Below are 22550 nucleotides of genomic sequence, written 5' to 3'. Positions count from 1 at the left end.
GCAGCCTGTGGAGAGGCCCCTGGTGGAGCAGGCTGTCCCCCTGCAGCCCATGGGTCCCACATGGAGCAGATCTCCACGCTGCAGCCCGTGGAGAGGAACCCACACAGGAGCAGGGGGTCTGGGGGGAGCTGCCGCCCAGCCGTGGGGGACCCGTGCTGGAGCAGTTTGCTCCTGGGGGATGGACCCCGTGGTACGGAGCCGTGTGGGAGCAGTGCTTGAAGAGCTGCTGCCTGTGGGCAGCCCCCGCAGGCTCAGTTCAGGAAGGACGGCATCCATGGGAGGGACCCCATGGGGAGCAGGGGCAGAGAGTGACCAGTGAGGGAGCAGCAGAGATGAAGTGCCATAGACGGGAGCCCCCATTCTCCTGTGCCACTTGAGGGGAGGAGGTGGAAGAGGGTGGATGGGGGGAAGATCTTTGGAGCTTGCTTTAGTGTCTTACTGCTCTACTCTGTTAACAATAATCAGCAAAGGATATTAATCTCCCACACTGAGTCTGTTTTACCTGTGATAGTAATTGGTTAGTGATTTCCCTGTCTTTATCTCAGCCCCATTTTTTTATATCATATTTTCCGCCCATGTTGTATTGAGGAAAGGGAGCAGGAGGACCATGTGGTGGAGTTTAGCTGACCATCAATGTGAAACCACCATATTTGTCTAACCAGATCTAATTTTAATAAAAGTGAACTACATATGAGCTTACCTATAGCAGAGAACCTGGTCCCTGAGGTAGAGCTGAGGTCCAAGTCAGGGCCATTACACAGGCAAATCAGGTCTAAGTAAAGGTCGTTGTGCCTTCTGTAAGGGACCCGAGTGTCAAAGAGGAAGAACAGTACAAGTCTTAAGGGCTGGGATTGCACCTAGTTGTCTCTGCCAAGGAATGAGGCCATGGCAGATTCCATGTGTTTAGTAAAAAGGAGCTGTAAGCCTGACCAAACAAGGAAGGAAAGAAACGTTTGCATGAGAAAGAAATGACCCGGAAATTCCAGTGACAGAAAAGGAAATGCACCTTACAAAATGACTTTAAATATATAAAAGAGCAAGCAAACATTTTGACAAGCAACACTATATATGAGAAACAGTCTGCAACCAATAACATAGGTTCGGGTGAGGATCTCAGTGAAGCAGCATTTTTGTTCACGATTGCAATAGCAGGCATCCTGCAAGCAGGAGCCCACAGCAGAAGTGTATCATAACCTTATATCCCCTATTACCCAACACTTGATTCCTCCACTGTTTCCTCACTGGCTGAGTACTACAGCTTCACAACCTACTTGATGCTTGTTACTACACCATATACGTACAATTTTATTTGACCAACCTGTAATTTCTCATTTTTCCCCTTTTTTCTTCTTCTCTCATTACTGGAGGGGCCCAGGATCTTTTGTTTGTTTGTTTGTTTTGATTTTGCTGATTCCACAACTGCTTGTCTTGTTTTTTTTTTTTGTAGCCATCCTTATTTTGGGGCAGTGGGACCTTCCACTGTTCCCTTATCTGCCTAACGTACCCCTCACTGATGTGCCTGCGCAATCACTTTTGAATATGCAAGGTTAGTGGTATTTTCTATTGCAAAAACACAGCTTTAATTCTCACAATTGTTATACAAGGACAGCAAACAAGTTCTATCTTCTTGTTTTGCTCTGCTTGTGCATACAGCTTTACTTTACCTATTAAACTGACTCTAGCTCAGCCCCTGAGTTTTCTCTTTCTTCTACCCCTAGAGTTTTCTCCTCCATCCCTCTGGGAGGGAGGGACCGAGTGGCTGGGTGGGGCTTGGCTGCCTACAGGGGTTAACCCACCAGAGTGCTTTTTGGCACCCAACGTGGGGCCAGTGGCGCTCAAGACAACAACAGATTTGATTTATAAGCTGCCAGATTTATAGCTGGTCCACTGTTTAGCTATTCATTGGCAGGTTTCTGTGCATGCCACAGGTCTTGCTTGCTTCTTTGTATTAGAGTCTAGTGCTTGCTAGCGGCTGCTATTTGCTGCACTTAGCATCATGTTTTGCTGTGCTTGGGAACATTTTGATAACAGCAAAGGCCACATCCCTGGACTGGCAAATTGCCAGGGCTTTGCTGTTTTTTCCTGTGCTGCTGACTGGACAGGCTGCAATTGCAGCGTCTCAAGTCAGAGGGACTTGTGCCTTCCAAGTACGTCCACACTGCAACACTACCTCTACAGGAATTGCAACCCTTGGTTAGGAGCAGGGGTGAGGGTGAGGAGTCCATTGCAAGGTTAAGTCTGATAGTCTGGTCCAAAGGGACGAAGGGTGAAGACTGGTATGGATAGACCCTTAAGTTGTAACCCATGATTTGAGTTGCGTGTTGTAGGAAGTACTGCAGCAGGAACCACTCAAACCGATGAAGAATGAGCTTCCCAAAAAGCCACGCAAGCGCAGCAGTGACCCTACCTGAGCTGGCTTTGGCACCCAGTAACATCACACTACCTCTCCTCTCCTGTGACCACCATAACAGATGGAACCCAAGTCATGAAGATTATGTCCATGGACATTTCAGGAACATTTTACAAAGGTGAACCTCAGACTAAGAGAATGATATCTGTGTATATATCAAAGGATGGGCAGGGATGTGGTGGTTAAATGAGGAAGTATTATATAGTGTGGGACATAAGCATAATGTAAATGGCATATAATAAGGTGTGGAGACCGTGTTGGTTTGGGCTGGCTGGGATGGAGCTAATTTTCTTCATACCCACTCATATGGTTCTAGGTTTTGAATTTGTTTTTTTATAATAAATGTTATAAATTTATTTTAAATTATGACTCATGTGGTACTCAACTTTAGAATTGGATAAGCATTTGAGTAGTTACAATTGGTAATGATTCAAGAATCCTGGTTCTCAATCCAGGCTATGAAGGCTATATATTTCCATAACAAACAGCCCTCCCATTAACCACCAAATTGAATGAGGAATACATTTCAAACTGTATTTAATTTTTATTTCTATTGAATTTGATTTGGCTGTATACCATTTGTCTTTAATGAATGCATCTACCACTACTGGAAAAAAAAAAAAAAAGTGTAGCAGACTGAAAGAAGTCTATGACAAAAATGGATTGAAATTAAATGGGAGGAATCCTCTGGTGCTAAATAAGGGAAGGGAACTCAAAACATAGATGTAACACAGAGCAGAAGGTAATCATCTACTTAGGTACTGGTTTTGTATAAGGTATTTAACAGAATCACAAATACTTTCTTAGAAGTAAAGAAATACTCTGTATGACAGGCAAATAGTTGAGTAGTCAAATTTGTGTAGTTTTTGCAAGTTATTGCTTAGCAACATATTATTCCTAATCTGCAGTTTATCTAATGCCATCTTTATCTTGAAATGTGGCAGAACAGTTCTCTCTACATGAGAGAACTTTTCAGCCTTTGACCTTGCTGAGTAGTTTTCCTGCTTACTTTGGCTTCCTGCAAACCTATCACCAATGTAAAAGCTAAAACCTCATTTAAAACCTTTGAGCAAAGTACACACACACACTTGAAGCAAAAGCAGCCTCTTAGCTGCAGCTAAGCCAGCTGGGGAGCCAAAGGAGCACAGCATACACACAGCTGAGAGGCAGACCTCAGCAAAATGAATCGTCACGATGAACTAGACATGCATGAAGGCAGACATTTGGATGACATGTTACAACCATCACAGTATGTGAAGAAAAAAACACTCCAGAAATACAAGATAATCTGTGCTGTAAGTAGGCACTGTTCTTCAGGGCTGCTACTCTTTTTTTTTCCTTTCAGAACTGTAGAAACTTTACAATTTTCAAATCTGTAGGCTTTTTACTACTTTTGTTGTATTAATGTAATGATTCAAGGTAGCTTGGTAATTGATGCCTAAAGTTCTATAGCACTAAGGCACTAATTTCTCTGGCAGATTTCTAAAGTTCTTGTGGTACTTATCCAGCAGTTTAACACTGTCAAATATATATATATATATATATGCATATACGTTTATATATATATTTCCTGGCAAGTAATTAGACTTTTTCTTTTGCTATGATAAACTGACAGATCTTTTGCACAGCAAAGACAGTGCTTCAGTATGTTATTTTATTAATTTGTTTGTGGCCAATGTATCCCCTGTTCCTTTTTGCTTATTCTTTTGTGTCTTTGGATTTGTCATTAATAAAAGGAGTATGTAGGCAATGCATTGATGAAAAACAAGGTATAGGAAAAGATGAATGAACCATTTCATCCCGTATTGTCATTCTCACGTCTCAAATACCGTGTCAACTCTTTCCTTCTTCCCCAGGGCTTTAAGAGTCATTCAGCTACCTTGTAGATAAGAATGTTGTTTGTTTTTTTTTTTTGTCCCTCTACATTTTTGAAATCTTTTGTTAGAACTGATACACATTTTAGGTTTCTGTTTCTGACCATAAATGAAACAAATATTAAAGTTGTATACATATTTATACATACATGTACATATGTGTGTATGTGTGTGTTTATACAAGCTCTTGCATCTAGAATTGGAATTTAATGAAAATGACAGGATAACAGGTACTGATTTTCAAAAGACTAAAAACTTAATTTTGAAACCAGCTCTATGAAAAAGAGAGGCAGGTTGTGATATTCTTCAGCGTTATGTCATCAGAACAATTTCACATAATGCAAGTTCCTATTTAATGCTGCATTATGAAAGTATTGCATAAAATATAGGAGAAATATTGGAAATGGAGAAAAAAAAAAAAGAGAAGTGAAAATAACAGACATTCCTTAAGTCATCAGTAAAAATAATTTAATCGAGAAAGAGTGTAAGAAGAATGCTTAATCAGGAAGGAAAGTAAACAGTACTTTCCAAAGGTACTTAGAAGAGTAAACTGAGAAGTTTAAATATCATAAAACATTCATTTTTCCAAATGCAATGGTTTTCAAATGCTTGCCTTTATAAGAAACAAAATCTCAGTATTGGAGGTGTCAGCTGTTAATATTCTACACCACTGATTTTTGCTTTTGAGAAACTATATGAAACTACTACTACTTCCCTGGTAAATTTTTCCTGAAAGATCAGGTGGAGAACTGTGTACTCAGTGAGTAGTAACACTACCTAGAAGGTCCACACTATCAGAGGAGAGTCAGAGAATATGCATTAGGGACAACTGTTTCATGAATAAGAAGTCCTAGTCATGAATTTAGACATAGAAGTTAGCAGTAGAAAGTCTGAGGATTTGAATAGGTGCTACTGATGTTATTTTACCTTAAGGATCACTGTCCCCAAATCAAGGGCCTTTGTGTAAATTTGGTAATAAAATGCAATACATTGTGTATTTACCTTTCAAACATGAGTTTTTGGATTTTATTTCAGCTCTCTAATGACTTGCAGCAGTGAGAACATTTAGTTGCTGTAGTAGCTATGCTTTAAACTTAGTATTATCTGTTTACTTCAATTACAAATACAAGTTTGTAATTATAAACTCTAAGTTTGTAAGAAAATGGAGATTAAAATCAGAGTAAACTTTTAGGTGAAGGTTGCAAGCCTTGGGGATTGATCTGGTCCGTGCTCAGGAAACAAAACCAATTACAGTACACTGGAAGAATTGTGCTCCTGGTCCAGAAAGAGGCAGGTGTTCTAGCCCAGATGCGACTGCTAATTCTCAGTCCTGCTTGACTGGATGTGACATTAAACCTTTACCTTCACATCTGGGGTCTCTCTTCAAGAGACTCTTCTGCCACTTTGGTCAATCCTTCCAATTCATGCTTTTCCCACCAGTCTCTTTTACCCATTTCTCTCACCAATTCCATTTCCATTCCTACTGCTGGGGTATTTCTCCTGTCCGAAAACAAGGGAGTGAGCAGCAGGGAGCAAGTAAGGTTGATCTTCCCAGTCTGCAGGTAGGAATGATGTGCATTTAGGCTGTGTCCTGGAGTGGAGCTGCAAAGTGTACACCCACCCCTCACCTGAGAACAGGGCAGCACTCTCTGCTGCTGCCACTTGGTAAAATGTTGGGGCAGGATGGGCAGTAACGAAAAACCCAGGGTGCTTCCCTAGAGGCTCTATTACAGTAATGCAAAGTATGAGGGTAAGCTGCTCTTATTTCTACTCTGTTTTGAATCTCAATGTTTGCTAGTGCCTGATGGTTGCTGGAAGTGGCAGGAAACAGGGTTTGAAACAAAAGCAGGAAGTAAACTGGATTGTTTTATGGTTCTTTTCTCTGACAGGCATTTTCCTTCCTGTTACTGCCTTAGTAAAAAATGGATATGCTGCAATATAGAGGGTTGTCATTTTTCACTGTGCCTTTTAGCCAGTACATCTAGAGTGTCTGTTAAGCCGATGAAGGTTTCCTCAGCTCTTTCCCAGTCTTCCAACCATTATATGACTTTCTATTATGCGTTTTCCTTGTTCATTTCCAGTTTTCTTCAGGCTGCTTGTTCATTTCCAGTTTTCTCTAACCTCACTAATACAATGTCTTACTCATTAAAAGAAACTGGCTAGTGGATGAAAACTTGACACGTGCAGCCTCAGTCCAGCTGAGTTTTTAAAAAAACCCCTGTGGGCATTTTAGGAAAGTACAGGATCTATAATACAGGCTTTGGAGTTGAGAAAGGTGGGGATTTCCTTCTCTTTACAAAGATTAAGAATTTGCAAAACAGGTGAATGCAGTCATTGCTTTCTACTATCTTTTCCCTATCAAAGAATTCCTTGGTTACAAGATAGGACCGGCCCTAGGTTAAAAGTGCGGTATTTAGGCGTTGCCTTACAAACAGTTTACAAGATTATTATTTCTGTGCCTCCCATGCCATATAGTTAATTCCTAATAAATGTAACAGTTTATCACAATTATGAACTTTATTTTTTGTGTATTTGTGTGACAGTTTCTGCTAGTTGCTTTGGTGGTTGTGTCGCTGGGACTAGGTTTGGGACTTGGACTAAACCGTGGAGCCCAGGAGCAAGGTATGTTTATGATACTTCCAGTATAATTAAGCTACATCTGCTAAAGGCCTTCAGCAAACCCTCTTTTATAAAGTATAAATGTTCTGTGACAACCTGCCATCTACGAAAATAAAGTTCTTGCATTTTTCAAGTTGGATTGTATAAAATCTGTACACATAATTATACCTGAAAACATATGCTAAACCACTGAATATCTTGCTTCTCAATCTAGAAGTGTTAAACCTAGTTCACAACAGCTTTGGAATTTTTATCTTGATAATATTTTTAGAAAATTTGAGATAGGACATTCTTATTATATATAAGACATTGCAATTATTTCAGCAACATGTATTGTAGAAGAGATGTCATTGGACCACCTTCACGATTCATAGTTCAGGTGCATTTGGCATAGTTCAGGTGGCTAAAAGTGATCATGAATTTTCTGTGAAATTGTCAATTTCTGTAAATCTGTGGTTAAAAAGAAAAAAGTACAATGCTTTGAATTTGTGGAATATTATTTTTTAATTTGAAAAAATGGAATAGCATATTGATGTCAGGGTCAATCAGGATCAGAACAAGTAAACATCACATGGTGAGTTATAACACCTCACTTAGAATCAAAACAATAATAATCTCATACTGGAGGCGTTCAAGGAAGCACAGTATCTTTCTCACTCCTAATCAACATGTATCAAACATATTTACCTACATCAACTCTTTACTCGTTCAGTCCTAGCAGGATGAAATGGAGTTATAATTACTGTTTGATGGCACATGTGTTGTATTACAACTTTCTGTGTAAAATATGGAGATACCTACCACATGAGTCTTTAATGACATTTACCTGAGGAACTTGATCATAGTTGTGGAAAGTGAATGGAAGGTGAAAGATGGCACTGAAAGAAAATTTTTGTGTCTCTGGCTGCAAATGTTGCAGAGCAATCCTAAAAAGGGACTGCCAAACTTTATTTGTTACTTTATAACCAGATCTACTTAAGAAAGATGAAGTAACATTGTTAAGTATGAAGCAATGTACTAACTTAACAGAACTCACACAGTTTTGTAAATATTGTGAAGAAATTAGAGGTATGGATTGCAGATTGTATAAACAGTTCTGTTTCAGAAAAAGAAAAAGTTTTATATTTCTTCTGACAAAGACTCACCATGTATATTCTATATCATTTTAACTCAGATAGACTATCTGAACAACTTTGATTGTTCTAAAGCCAACGGATAGAGGAAAATTAAATGAAATACTTTAGAGACTAAAAATGAAGAAAAAATGATTGCATATGTTTATAAACACTTGTGAAAAATCACAGCTTTTCCTTGGCAGAACATGGCCTAGACATGGAATGCAACCTTTAATTACATGTTTCCATTTGTATTTTTCTTTTCACAGATTCATTTATGCTCATTACATATTTGTTATTCTAATTATTTGCCTAGCTTTCTTGAATGAATGATTATTGTATTGCACATAAAGAGCAAAGTACAACCTGTGAACTTTCTACATGTGAAACAAGCTGACTAATGTGAAAAAAAAAAAAAGCAATCTTAGCTCATAGCTCCATATCCATACATAGTGAATATTAAAGCCTGATTTTTGTAGGCAGTCCACCTTGCAGAAGCATGAACCATTTGGGAAGCATAATAGGATACCCATCGCAATATAACTGTGGCTAGATGGGAACACTAGGAATGTAGGTGCTCGGAGTGGTTCAGACTGTACTTCTACATTACAGAGACTGCAGACACAAGGCACACTGTGCAGGTGATGTTTGGAGAGTTGGAATTGCCCTTGGATGTTGCAGAGGCCCTCTGCAACCTCTGATACCTCTGAAGGTATCAGAGCTGTGGTGAGGAACTGCATGTCTCCATTTCCTGTGCAAGGCCCTTTATGTGGTCCCTTTTATTTCTTTGGGTCAAAACCATCAAACCTGCAGGTTTTTAAGGCACTTCTTAATGATTAGGTGGGAGAGATGTGGTCAGGCCAAGGAGTGCACCAATAAGCCCTGCCCAGCGCTCTGGGCCTGCCCCCACCACCCAGGGCCCAGGGCACCACTTCAGCCTGGGAACTGTCAGCCCTGGCCCAGATGAGGCTGCTGCAGAGCCCTCAGGGAGCCCCTGACCCACACCCAGGGTGGGAGTCACTCTTCTCTCAGCATCCTGGATCCAGAAACAAGCAGAGGAGACACCAGTGGGAGGGTGGGATACCTGGGCATTGCCTCTCTGGGGAGAAGTGCAGCAGAAACAGCTATGCCAGCAGTCCCGGGTGAGCACACGAAAAATAAAACCCAGGACCTTCAGTATCCAGAGGACCTCCTACGACTCTCATGTTGCTTGGTCTGACCTGCGCACTAGCGGCTGCAGTGGAAAATGACTTGGGAAATTGGTTTGGAAAATTAATCACCTTTCTTTACATGTCCATGAACATCCGTTCATCTGACGTGGCTGGGACAGGACTGTTTTGCAGCCTGGTCATTGAGATCCCTTTCCTTCTCGTTGCAGTCAGCTGCAGGCACAAATGCAATGAGCCCTATCGGAAAGAGGTGGCAGGCTGTCAGTGTGACAGTGGGTGCAAAGAGCGTCAAGACTGCTGCTGGGATTATGAAGATGCCTGTGTGGAGCCAAGTATGGTCTTGAGCAGTCTGTGCTCATTGGTTTCCATTCTGTTCTGTTTTATTGCATAGTACTAATTGGAAAAAAATCAGTTCTTGTATTTACACTGATATACAGAAGACCCCCTGGCCATGCTGGGAAAAGGTTTTGGGCTTTGCTACGCCATATATTGACTTGGGGAGGGAGGAAGCCAGTGGTGTTGAGTTTCAGGTTGTTAGAGTGCCTAGCATGAAACCCTTCCACCTCTTTCTCAAATTATATCCTCATCTTTTTTCTTATGAAGAGACATGCTTTTTAGGCAAAAATATTAATTGAAGCAATTTTTATGGACTTCATGTATAGCACAGTGCAATGCAGCAGTGCACAGCACAGCAGCACGGAACAGCCAACTCTTTTGAAGATAACCAGAGCATTTGTAGTGCATGTTTCCTGGCCCAGATTAAGTTATGGACGAGTGTGAATGAAATGACAGGTTTTCTTTGACTAGGGGTCTGAAACAATGCCTGTGCACCAGAACTTTTTGTCCTTTTGAAAATTAACGGGAGTTCCTGTAAAGTATATTGTTGACCTTATGATGTAGGCTTGGGGATTACTTGTGAATTAATGGAATCAGAGGATTGCAATGTTCTTCCGGGAAATTTATTTCCACTTCAAGTCCAGATTCTTCTCCAGTTAGTCCCTATGCTGTCTTGGCAGCAGTTCAGTTTTTCTTCATCCTTATCACTTTCTGCCTGCTTCTGCCCTTAGACCCTTAGATCCCTTAGATCTTTTCCTATCTGCTGGGAATTAAGCACAAGAGAAAGAAAAAAAAAAAAAAGATCTCTTGCCTTCTTTCATTTTAATTAATTAATTAATTTATTTATTTATTTTTGAAGGGTGGAAGGCATTGAACAAGATAACTTTGGTAACACCTTTCTAAAATGAATTATTCTATGATTTGATGTTACCATTCAACGGCAGCAACATGTTATGTGTTTTTATGCGTTAAATGTGTTGAATTTTCCTCTTACATGAAACTTTTAAAGTAAATCAAGTAGGACATATAAATACTGGTTTAACAAAAGCTTTTTTTTTTTTTTTTTTTTTTTTTTTGGGGGGGAGATTTCAAAACAAAGGAGTTTACATACTGTTCTGTGCATGGAATAGTAATCTTTTTCTTACATTTTTCAGCCCGATCTTGGAGATGCACTAATTTCCGTTGTGGTGAGAAGAGGCTACCTGGAAGTTACTGTTCTTGTTCTGATGACTGTTTGCAGAATAAAGACTGCTGTGTAAATTACAACAGCATTTGCAAAGGTAAATCAGAAGTCAGAAAGATGTTGTATAAATGTTCCTGTGAAATAAATGTTTGCTCAAACATTAGAAATATAAAGGTTGATACATTTGTTTCTCAAGGTTAGATTCTTATAGTTACGTATTGGAAGATGAAGATGTTTTGTGGTGAAGCTTTTGGTGTTTTTGACTAGGAAGAAGAAGATTTCTGGAGAGAAGTGTGAGAACTGTCATTCATAAGAAAGAGTGTTCTGAATACTGCAGCAGTATCCCGAATGTGGTTTTTGCGTTTGTGTTTTTGTTTGTTTGTTTTTTTCCAAAAAATAGTTGGAGACATGGTTCCAGCTTCAAATCCCATGGAATCTGAAGTACTTATAGTAGTAGTAATGAGCCCTAATTAAAACTTTCCCTTTCTTTTTAATAAAAATTAATTTATAGAATGAGTTTCTTATGTTTTACTTATTTTGAATGTTGTTCATACTTAATTGTTTTATACAGACTCTGTCTAAACATAACATCGTTAGTAAAATCAGATTACAGATATGATATCTGAAGAGTATACTGGTGACTTAAAACATGTTATCTGTTATTAGAACTCCTGTATATTGTGAGGTGGCTGAGACTGAAGTCAAGTTCTGCAATATTATATTTGTCACCTAAATGCAAATGGAAGCTAAAAACAGTCAAGAGTTTGGCTAGATGCTAATTTATTTGAGCAGAGAGTACTGACCTAATTAAGATCAGTGTACATCCCCACTTCTGGCTGTTTATTAGGATAGGAGTTTTCTGTGGTAAGCCAAGAACTCTAACAGCCGCTGCTTCTTCTCTTTTCTTTCTTTATTTTTTTCCCCCCTTTCATTCTTTTCTTACTTCTTCTTTTATTTCCCTTATTTCTTCCAAAGGGATGGGCAGATCATTATCATAAATGAGTGAATGTGAAATGTGAAGCAGGTGTAGGTTCAAGGGAGAACAGAAAGACCTGGAAGTCAGAAGCTGTGGCCAACAAGGGAAGACTGAAGGAGTTTGGATTCTTTACAGGGGAAGAAAAGAAAAACAAAAGCTAAAGGAAGTCCTGGCAGCCATCACAAAGTGTATAAGTGGAATTTGCAGAAAAAGAAGTATTCCAGTGTGGATCCTGGATACAGTTAAATGTTACTCATTTAGAGACAGATAAAAATTAGGCTAAGCTTTCATAGTAATTTCTCCTCCACTTTATTTGCTTGTTTGGGTAGTATGTGTGTTCTGTTTTTAGCTTACAGCTGTAAGCATTAGTCCTTTCAGTGTCTAAAGGCCTAATAGCTTGTGCAAAATGATATATAAAGGTATTTTTAGCCCTACTTTTCTATAATTCTGTATTGAAACAAAAAGTCTCAGAAAGAGCTCTAAAAAGGTCAACCAAGAAACTTCTTTGTTGTACAATTTGTTTTTTGTATTACTTTGTAATGCTAACTCAGTATTTTATTTTGTCATTTTAGGTGAAATACCTTGGGTAGAAGAACCATGTACACCACTTGAAACTCCTCAGTGTCCAGCTGGGTAGGATAAAGTTTTTTTCCTTTCCCCTTCCCCTTCCCCTTTCCCTTCCCTTCAACAAATAAGAAATATTAGGGTGGGCAGAAATGCTTCACTCAGCCACAGTAGGTCTTTAAGAGATTTTTATAATTACTGAGAATAAGATGCCTGCCTAGAGAATATATTTTCTATAGAAATAGATTATGGCTAGCAACATTTTGTTTTTCTAGAGCATATGTAATTTTGTTGCAAATCCATTTATCATTTACAGCTCAGAGCAGAGTACAGGAGTTCAAATGCAGATTACAAGTCAGTTTCCAAAGACCTGGAAAAATTGTTAGAGTTAATTCATGTATCACAAATTGTTCATAGTCCATTTTACGTTATTAGTACAGTATTTCTGATAATTCAATCTTGACGTTCTATGAGCTTATGCAGGCTACGATAACTTGGAATTTATGATGGCAATTCTTTATCTGAAAGATTTATTTATTTATTTATTTTTACTCAAAGAGCATATGAGAAGAAAGGTTAATTAAAAAAGAAGATATGAAAGTAGTGCTATGTCTGCAATATCTGGAACATGGAAATTCTGATGACCACCTGTAGGTATTTTATAAAGATAGTTTATATCTACAGGCAGATGTTATAGGTATAGGATAGGCAGAAACATAGTTTAAAAGTTGTTCTCAAGATAAAATGAATTATTTTTCGGCTAAGTCTCAGTATCTGTCAGGTTATTATTATGTTATCTATTTTACTGCCGAATTATACTTAATTATAACAATTATACCTTTAGTAGTGCAGCCTCTTTCTAAAGTTCATGGGTTCCTGCATGGACCGCCAAGTATAGGTACAAAGATACGTACTTCTTAGGTTAACAAATAACTTATGGAGTTCACAGTGATTCATAGGCTAGAATTTAGACATTAGAAGAAGGCTTCTTTAAGTGCTGTAAACAACACAGCTATATAAAGCTCCATTTTGTTTCAAACTTCAATCAGGAAGCTATTTTATGCAAAATGTTTGTATACAAACTTTTGATGACAGTGTACTTTAGTGTTTTGGAAAGACTGAATGAGAAACAAACTGGGATAGTTTGTTTTATTTTTTGTGATATTGTGTGATATGAATATATAACTTTATTTTTATAGTCATCACTCAAAGTATTACTCCAAAAAATTCTTCAGTCACATGTTAGTAACTGCATTTAATCAATAGTAGTTCTTTTCAAATGTTTTCCAGGTTTATGTATTGAACCATTTCTACAAATTACGAATAATTGGTTCTATTTTTATTTATTTTAGATATCACATATAATGAAACTTATTTCAAACTACATTTTTCATTCAATTGTAAGCTTTATTTTTTCTAAGGAAACAGTGAAATACATAATGATGGTTAACAAAAAGACTGAATTGCAAAACTAGATAACTTGATCCCTCTGACTTTTTCTCTTTGTGTTACAAGTAAAATGCTGTAGCGCTAGCATTTTATATCTCCCAATGCATTTTTTTTCTTTATCAGTCCTTTTAGATTGGTTAAAAAAAAACACATCTAATAACTTGGAAGGTTTTTTTCACAGGTAGCACTTCCCAATTAGAACGTTTACAACAATAATCTAAACACTTCTACAGATCAATTTCAATTTGCACACGTTTTATCATACTTTCCATATAAATTCAGATCTGAGGCTTTTGATCCTTGTTTGCTTACATTAAATCTTACCTATGGCATGATAGCAGCTGCATTCTTTTCTTAGCTTTGTGTGCAGTGTGTCGGTGGACTTGAGGTAAGAAAGCTTTCTTTACCTCAATGAGAGAGCTAACTTGAAAGATAAAATCCACAGAGAACCTGGACTGCCCACTGATGTCTTCACAAAGCAAATGTGGTAAGGTAAACAGCACAAACCCGGCAGTGCAGAGAGATTACTCTTTCCAGCCCAGAGGCCAAATGATCTTAGCTGCTTGCTGGGTGATTGCTGGCTTTTACAGTCTTGTGCAGGTGCCCTGAAAGATTTTTAAGGTGTGTAAAGAGAGAAGAGACAGAATTCAACACTACTATGTCCAGAAGTGCTTTGGCTGTTCTGTACTCTGGGCTTGAATTTGGATGATAGTCTGTAGATTTATATTTGTGATTAAAAGATGAAAAAGAAGCAAACAATTTATTTTCATGGGTTGTATATATAATGAGTAGCTTGTATTTTATGCCTCCAGTGGTTTCTTTTTCATGAGGATTGTGTGTTTGTACTTGAGCTATTTGTTTATCTCTCACTGTGACTTTAATTCTTGGAATCATATGGGAGTTCTGGAGACTGCTTTTAAAAATAGAATTTGTTTTGTTGTTAAAGACTTTAACAAGTCAATAACTCTTCAAACTCCTTAATGATCAAGAAGTTGTATTTTCCTACAGGTTTGATGTGCCACCACTTATCCTTTTTTCAATGGATGGTTTTAGAGCAGAATACTTGCAAACCTGGGGTTCGTTGCTGCCAAATATTGAAAAACTCAGTAAGTTACCACAAGTGCTTTGACTGTTTTCTTTAAAAATCTGCATGCAACCTCTCTACTTAGTCCCTTTTGCTGCTACATTGTTCACATGTTGCTCGACAATAAGAAGATCCCAAATCAGGTCTCCCTTATCAGTTGTATACTTATATTATTTCATATTCTACATTAATTCTTGTATTTGAGTGCACAGCAACCAAGACTCTTTTTTAAGAAGGCCATTAATATTGGTCTGCAGTGTTTTATTAAATAACTAGTTTGAAATGTACATTCAAATACAGTTTAAGGCTCAAAAATAGTTCGAGCAAAGGATTTCATACATTTTCTGTACTCCAGTAAAAATTCTATTAGGTAACGCGATCTTCATTAAAGTATAATACTAAAAAAAATGCATTAGGTTATTGGGAAGTATCCCTCAAAGGTGTACTTTTCCAAGTCAGATATTTTAACATATTAAAAAGAAGCTGAATATTTAAGAATTTAAGAGAATGAGTGAATATTCTTATCTTAGACTTAAATATAATGTAATTTACATGTTGGTATAAATTAACGTATTGATGTAATTGCAGTAAGGTTCAAGCAACTGTTTCTCAGTATTTCTTTAGGTTGTGCTGTAGAGGGCTCTGAAAATTGAAAACCATTAGCGCACACTTTGTATTCAAATTTCCTGAATATTTTAGGAAACTCTCAATATGCTTTGTACCTGGCCAAAATCTCTGCGAATTTATTCATTTCTTCTCAGCAGTAATAGTCTAAATTGACAGTGTTTGTGTCTGTTCTGAATATATTATGTTCTGCTTACTGAATAGTAAACAATCTTGTTTGTGGATTACAAAGGATATCCAGGGGCCTGAACTTAAAACAATGTGCAAATGACTTCTTTTGCAAATATTTTATTCTTTGCTGTCTTTCTGAAAATGGAAGGAATTTGAATCAGTGAAGAAATCATGCATGAAGAAGTCAGTGTTCAATTCCAGTCTTTTGAAAGAGGTGAAAAGGAAATGCCAATTTGACTTAAGGCATGAAAACCATGCTAGGTGAAGGCATGAAAACCATGCTAGGTGTATGTTTCCAAGAAATCCCTGTAAACAAGATCAGTTCTAATTCAATACCTGTGGTCAGCTTTAATATTTACTTATACACACTCATGCTTATATTTCTCAGTAATCTACTGTGGGTAAGAAAGGGAATTTCCTTTCTTTGCAAAAGGAAGACTTTTAAGCTGATTTGTACCATAAAATATTTCCTCTCTCGGACTCCATTAACCTAGCATTTTCAATAGAGCTAATGAAGCAAGTTGGTACAGAATATATATTATGAAAGTAACTCCTTTACTGTTCAAGAGAAATCTGTAAAAAAATTCTTCTGATTTTCTCATTTGTCAATTATTCTGTCCCTCTTTAAACATTCTTTATAAGCCTTTTTTTTCTGAACAACACTAGAACAGTTTTGTTGAGTATCAGGCTTTCAATTGGTTAGCTGAACTTGTTCAGTTAAAAAATTTTATTATTTAATGGAAATGCTTTATATCAACTAATAAATTGTGCTTCTGTGTGAATCAAATGATCAGCTGACTACAGATTAATACAGAGTTGTTTCTCCACATGACATTAAAAATGGCATTAAGGCATCTTAGAGTCTTCACAACTTTTATTTTGTGGATAAATAAGTTGAATTGCAGTGCATTTAGCTATTACAGATGTTCAGGTGTGGTAAGTGCCTTTGAAAATTAATTGCTGAAATGTAGCACAATGGATGGAGAGAAAGAATCAAAGAATCATCTGCGTTGGAAATGACCCATAAGATCATCATTTCTAATGATCACCTTATGTCCATCACTGGCAAGTCCACTACTAAACCATTTCCCTAAGCTCCACATCCACACGTCTCTTAAATACCACCATGGATGGCAGCTCCACCACTTCTCCAAGCAGCCTAATACAATGCCAGTCTTTCCGTGAAGAAATTCTTCCTAAAATTTAATCTAAACCTCCCCAACACAACCTGAGTCTGTTTCCTTGCATCCTATCACTTGTCACCTAAGAAAAAAGAATGACACCCATCTTGCTACAAACTCCTGTGCCTTCAAGTTTTCATTCTTGAAGCATGTCCAGCCTTCCTGGGCACTTGGGATGAGATTCAGTCCAGACTAGGGCACATATATTTAGATATGTTCTTGGATATGTCTATATATAAGAAACATGTCCATTGTAGTAAGTGCCTTTATGGTTAATGCAGTCTGTGCAGTATGGTGCAAGTGCCTAGAGAGCATGTCAGTTCAACCTACAGAGGGTGCCACAGGACTGGGTGGGTTTCAGCATCTACATCAGGGCACAGGTCTCCCATTGATCTTACATCAAAACTGCTGGCTTCCTGTGTATGTCTTGGATATCTGAGTGTATCTAAAATGGCATTGGACTCCAGTGCTGTTGCAAATGAGTCTTTCTGTTCACCAGACAGCTCTGCAGATTGTCCTGCCTGGGCTGACCTGAGGCTTCAGTCTGGTTACATAAATGTATATGTCCAGTGCCAGGGTGATTTGAAGTATGAGAGACATCTACTTAGGTTGGCATGGATGCAGGAGCAGCGCGTGGAGACTGGGCAGAATCACTAAAGATGCCTCAAAGGACCTCGAGCATATAGGGTTCAGGCAGCTGAATTGAGTGTCCTGTGTTCGATGGCAATCGAGTGTAGGCCTAGCTCACAAGGAAACACCAGAATGTTTGTGTCGTATTTTTGGGTCAAATTTCTTGTCTAATACAATAGCAACTGGACAACTGAGCAGCTGACTGTGGTGATGTTGTATTTTATTTTATTTTTTATTTTATTTTATTTTATTTTATTTTATTTTATTTTATTTTATTTTATTTTATTTTATTTTATTTTATTTTATTTATTTTTTTTTGTTTTTAAGACTGTTAGTTTTCAATTAAAAAAAAAAAGGAAGGAAACTTATATTAATTCTGTAATCTGTTGCAGAAACATGTGGCACACATTCAAAATACATGAGAGCTGCTTACCCCACAAAAACTTTTCCAAACCACTATACTATTGTCACAGTAAGTGAGAATTTGTTATTTATACTTTTCTTTATCTATATGCCACAGAAAAGATTTTTTGGTACCAAGGAATTAACTAATCTTTTTGTGGAACATAGGAACTTAGGCTATAGAAGTGATATATAAAGAGACATGCTGAGATAGTACATGCAGCGTTGTAGGAAAGAGGCATGCCTACGTGTTTATGTAGGTATGTCATCTGATTCTGGCCTATGAACCTGTTATTCCTGATCTTTGTCAGTCTACTTGGATACGGGTGAATAGGGGTGAGGGCGCTGCCATTTGATGAGTGTCTGTGTTAGGGTGGGTTTGGCAGCTGATATGTAACCATGTGACATATCTGATACTTAATCTATAGCATATCAGCTTTTAATGGGGTTGTGGAGGAAAGAGGAAAACTGAAAGGGAACTTGCAAGGCACACTGAGTTCACTGGAAGTAATCTGATGAACTATGTGAGGTAGGAAATGTATTCTGTTTCTGTGATAAAACAGCCATAAAATAATTGCAATAATTGCAACATAGTTTAGGTTTCATTTGATTTTAAGGTTCATAGTTTTATGTTTGTTTGTTTTCATTTTGCAGGGATTGTATCCAGAATCTCATGGTATTATTGATAACAGCATGTATGATGTAGACTTGAACAGGCACTTCTCACTTTCAGGGACCGAAAAATTCCAGCCTGAGTGGTGGAAGGGACAGCCGGTAGGTTTACCTTCCATTCATGGTGTTCTTCTGTCTAAGGGATCATGTGTCATATTATAAAACAAAAGAGAATAAAATGCAAAGTTGTGTGATGTACTTGCAGTACATACTAAATGTCCTTTAGGGTTCATATTATAGGCTGCCTACAAAACAGTTTTCTTTCTGAAGGTAAAAGAACTCTTAAAATGTTGACTCAGAGGCTTTAAGAATTCTTTTAATGGGACAGTTTCTGAAAAATCCTTAAATATTTTGGCTGTTATTGGAATGGTATTCTTGCCACAGGAAACCTTAGTAAGTTTTTGATAGGGTTTTATTTTGCAGGTTGTATTTGTTTGGTTGGTTGGTTAGTTAGTTTTTGACAATTAGCTAAACAATGAAATTTGCAAATCTATTTCCAAAGTATATCCATTTAAAAATACACTTATAAAGTCCAGGCATATAAAAACAAGGAATAGGATAGCAAGAAACTTCATTTCCATCTAAATGAATGCTTCTGTGTAAAATGTGACTCATTTCATCAAGAAAACCTACCTCTTGATTGTATCTGTGGTTATAGCTAATATTATTAATTTACTAGAAATACCAAGTAGTACAAAAATAGAAAAAAAATTATTTACATGTGTAGTATATGCTTAATGTATATGTTTAACATACATATATATTTAATTATATACACACATACAGATTACATATTTATATATATATATGTGTGTAGTCATGTTTATAGTATACCCAAGTATACAAATTTTGGTGCTGTTGTTTTCTGAAGGATTCAGTAGGGACCACAGCTGCACTCTTTAGAATGAAGAGAAATATACCCTGTAATAATAAAATTATGTAACTAGAAACCGTATCTTCCATCTTTATGATTCATTCCACTGGATCCACATATCCATTCTGCAGGATATGTCATTGGAAAAAGGACACACTACCTGTTGGCAGCTATGGAAATACCTGTACGATTTTTTTTTTCCCTGAGAATTCCCAAGAAACTGCAGCATACTCACTCCCATGCTACCAATGTTTCTTCAGAATGTGTACACAGAAAACAAACTTCAAATCTGACACATTTTTAGGCAACATGATGATTTGTTAGGTACATGATGTATGAAAGAAGAAAGAAATGTATACCTGCAGCCCATATTTCTGATCCAATCATGTATTTTGATTCTGGTGATCTGAGGCCCTCCAGTTGTGTAAATGCAATAAAATAATTTGTTTATATCTTTATCCATAGATGTGGCTTACAGCAATGTACCAAGGTTTGAAAGCAGGAACATTCTTTTGGCCAGGCTCTGATGTTCCCATTAATGGTACATACCCGGACTTGTACAAAATGTACAACAAGTAAGTTTTTATAAGGCTTGTGGAAAATGCCCCTAAATTACTCCAAAAATACAAATTGTCATATAACAGTTGAGGGAATTAAATACCTAAATAATTTAATTTAATAATTACAATTTTAAACAACAGTCTGAGTGGCAAGTGCCATATCACATAGTCCTGTGTTTGCCACGGAACTGCCATTAATAGTTAAAAATTTCAAACCCATTTAGGTGATTCACAATAAGAAAGGCAAAAAGTACTGTATGTTCTCCTCTCCTAGATGGTTTTGAAAGTTTCAGCCAAGTGCAAACCACCAATTTCCCACTGAGAAGGCATCCCATAAATAGTAGCCACCTACAAGCTATACCAAAGACTACCGTAGTTTCACACATGAAGTCTAAAATCTACACATAATAACTAACTCTTTGAAAGTACTTGTACTTGATAATAAGTTTTCAGATAACCTATACCTTAACTAACTTGGAAACACTGGCAAAAGGTTATAGAAGGCAGGAACTAACTGAAGAAAGGACACTGCATAGGGAAGCTACTGAAGGAAGATGACCTTTAGACCGAGTAATTTTTCATCTTTTGGAAGGCATTGGTATTAGCAATTATTTTTTTTTATATTTTTATTTTTTGTGATTTCAGTAAATCTCTCATGGTTCTGTACATTTACAAGGCTATTCTAAAGTTAGTATATAATTGTAAGGCTGTATTGATAACAAATTACTTATTACTGGTATCTTACTAAGATATGTCATTCTTGAAATACAATACATTGACTTTATTATGTTACAAGAGTAATATAGTAACATAGTAACTAGGTGGACTCTTTCTCCGTACTTATATTCCTTGGAATTGGGAGGGCAAATCAGAAAGGGCTTGTTGACATATCTTTTTGTTTGTTTCAGTTCAGTTACATATGAAGAGAGAATTTCAGGAATACTGAAATGGCTTGATTATAACAAATCTGAAAGGTAACAGTAATATCCTAGTGGTTTGTAAGAGTACAGCTTGGAATGGTTGTAATACTTTGCAGATGAACTTTCTATTAGTGTTTCTGAAACATGGAATCTACCATGTTTTGCCATCTCAGATGAGAATTTGCTGAACATGACCTTGTAGTATAAGTATAGTTAATGATTTTCAACATACGATTGTGGATGCAATGTACCTGAATGGAATGTACTGTTTTTTAAGTTTTCCTTTATTGTTTTGTCTTATGCCCTAGGTGAAACATGTAACATTCAGTTTCTAGGCTGAGTGTAGGATTTTGTAGGAAAGGTCTTACACAAGAAAGGTTAAATATCTGAAAGTAATTGCAGACAGTAATTCAGAATGAAAAGCAGATGTCTGTACAGGTTGTGGTAGTGTGGATATTACTATGTTTGCATGTATCAGAGAATGACAAAGTAGAAGACTTTTACATCTTCTAAATGACACAAGATTCTGAATACCGTAGTGATCTAGGACTGTAACTTGGCAGTTAGATGCCCAATAGATTTGTATCTGTTGCAGTTGTTTAAATGAAATAATGACAGATTAAGATTCATTTGTGTGTGTTTTTAAATAGAATTTTAGATTACCATGCTGATCTTTGTAACATGTAAACAAGTGAAATCTTTTATATGATGATTTGTTACCAAAGTCCTCATATTTGCAGTTAGGAGACACTTTCTAGAGCCTCATCACTTGAGCAGGATAAGGTCATTTTAGTGGTAGTTTTGTTTGTATCTCAAGAACAGCTTGCTTTGTTCTCTAAGATCCTGAGGTTTTACTGAGTGATTTCTTTAAAGACACTGGATACTGTTTCTTAAAATGTAATTCCAAATAAAATAGTCCATGTTGATTAATTACAAAACTCAGAGGAAGGTAGATGATTATAGTTACTGTTTTTGCTTTTTCTTTTTTTCTTAAGGTTAGAGGAAATTACTTAAAATTATATTTGTATTTCCTTTTGTTTCATATGAGTTTTTTTTTTTTTCAATGCTGTCTCCAAATTTTCATAATATTTCCTTTTTATTTATTTGTAACTTGAGGCCTGATTTCTACACTTTGTATGTTGAAGAACCAGATTCTTCTGGACATTCATTTGGACCAGTTAGTGCTGGCGTAAGTAGTTTTTGTGTTTTTCCTAGACTAAATATCACTAAAAATGGTGCCGTACTATAAACTTATCTGATTTATAAACTTGGAAAGTATACTAGATCAAAAATTACCATGACTGTTTTCTGAGTTTTCATTAAGTTAGGCTCTTGCTTGTGGCTGACCCCTTAGTTATGATCAGCAGTGTGTGTGAGCCAAAGGAGCCGTAACACAAATGGACTGGCAGAAAATCATTTCTGTTCATAGTGTTACAAATAGTATTAAGTTTAAAGTTGAGTGCATTTAGACGAAACTTCAATTTTATTGACAAGTGATATTTGGAAGCATGTGGCCTAGGAAATTCTCAGAACTGTCTCTTATATATTCATTAATTCTACTTCAGTGTTTGTTAATTTGTATTATTTCGTTTTTATCTGCATGCATGAAAAAAGTTCAGTCTTTAAGGAGAGACCCAACACATCAGGCTTATCATATCAGCTCCTTCCTAGATTGTGTAATAGCTTTGAAAATGATCTTCCACAGAAGGCTTTCTTGTAGTGGACAAAGAACAGAAA

General features: G+C 37.0%; 1 protein-coding gene across 1 annotated transcript in view; it reads left to right on the top strand.

Moving 5' to 3' along the window:
• The first annotated feature begins 3076 nt into the window (after positions 1–3076).
• Positions 3077–22550, top strand: part of LOC101800542 (ectonucleotide pyrophosphatase/phosphodiesterase family member 3) — a 42692-nt gene continuing 23218 nt past the window's right edge. The window contains exons 1-11 of the mRNA XM_005009574.6: positions 3077–3705; positions 6828–6906; positions 9397–9519; positions 10678–10803; positions 12255–12315; positions 14704–14801; positions 17778–17857; positions 18442–18561; positions 19799–19908; positions 20802–20867; positions 21930–22002. Coding sequence (XP_005009631.3) covers positions 3592–3705; positions 6828–6906; positions 9397–9519; positions 10678–10803; positions 12255–12315; positions 14704–14801; positions 17778–17857; positions 18442–18561; positions 19799–19908; positions 20802–20867; positions 21930–22002 — 1050 coding nt within the window. The 5' untranslated portion in view covers positions 3077–3591. The remainder of the gene's footprint in view (positions 3706–6827; positions 6907–9396; positions 9520–10677; positions 10804–12254; positions 12316–14703; positions 14802–17777; positions 17858–18441; positions 18562–19798; positions 19909–20801; positions 20868–21929; positions 22003–22550) is intronic.

Source organism: Anas platyrhynchos, chromosome 3 (genome assembly GCF_047663525.1).
Source record: "Anas platyrhynchos isolate ZD024472 breed Pekin duck chromosome 3, IASCAAS_PekinDuck_T2T, whole genome shotgun sequence".
Taxonomy (NCBI): Eukaryota; Metazoa; Chordata; class Aves; order Anseriformes; family Anatidae; genus Anas; species Anas platyrhynchos.
The sequence above is the reverse complement of the archived record's forward strand: the minus strand, read 5'-3'. Positions and strand labels throughout refer to the sequence as shown.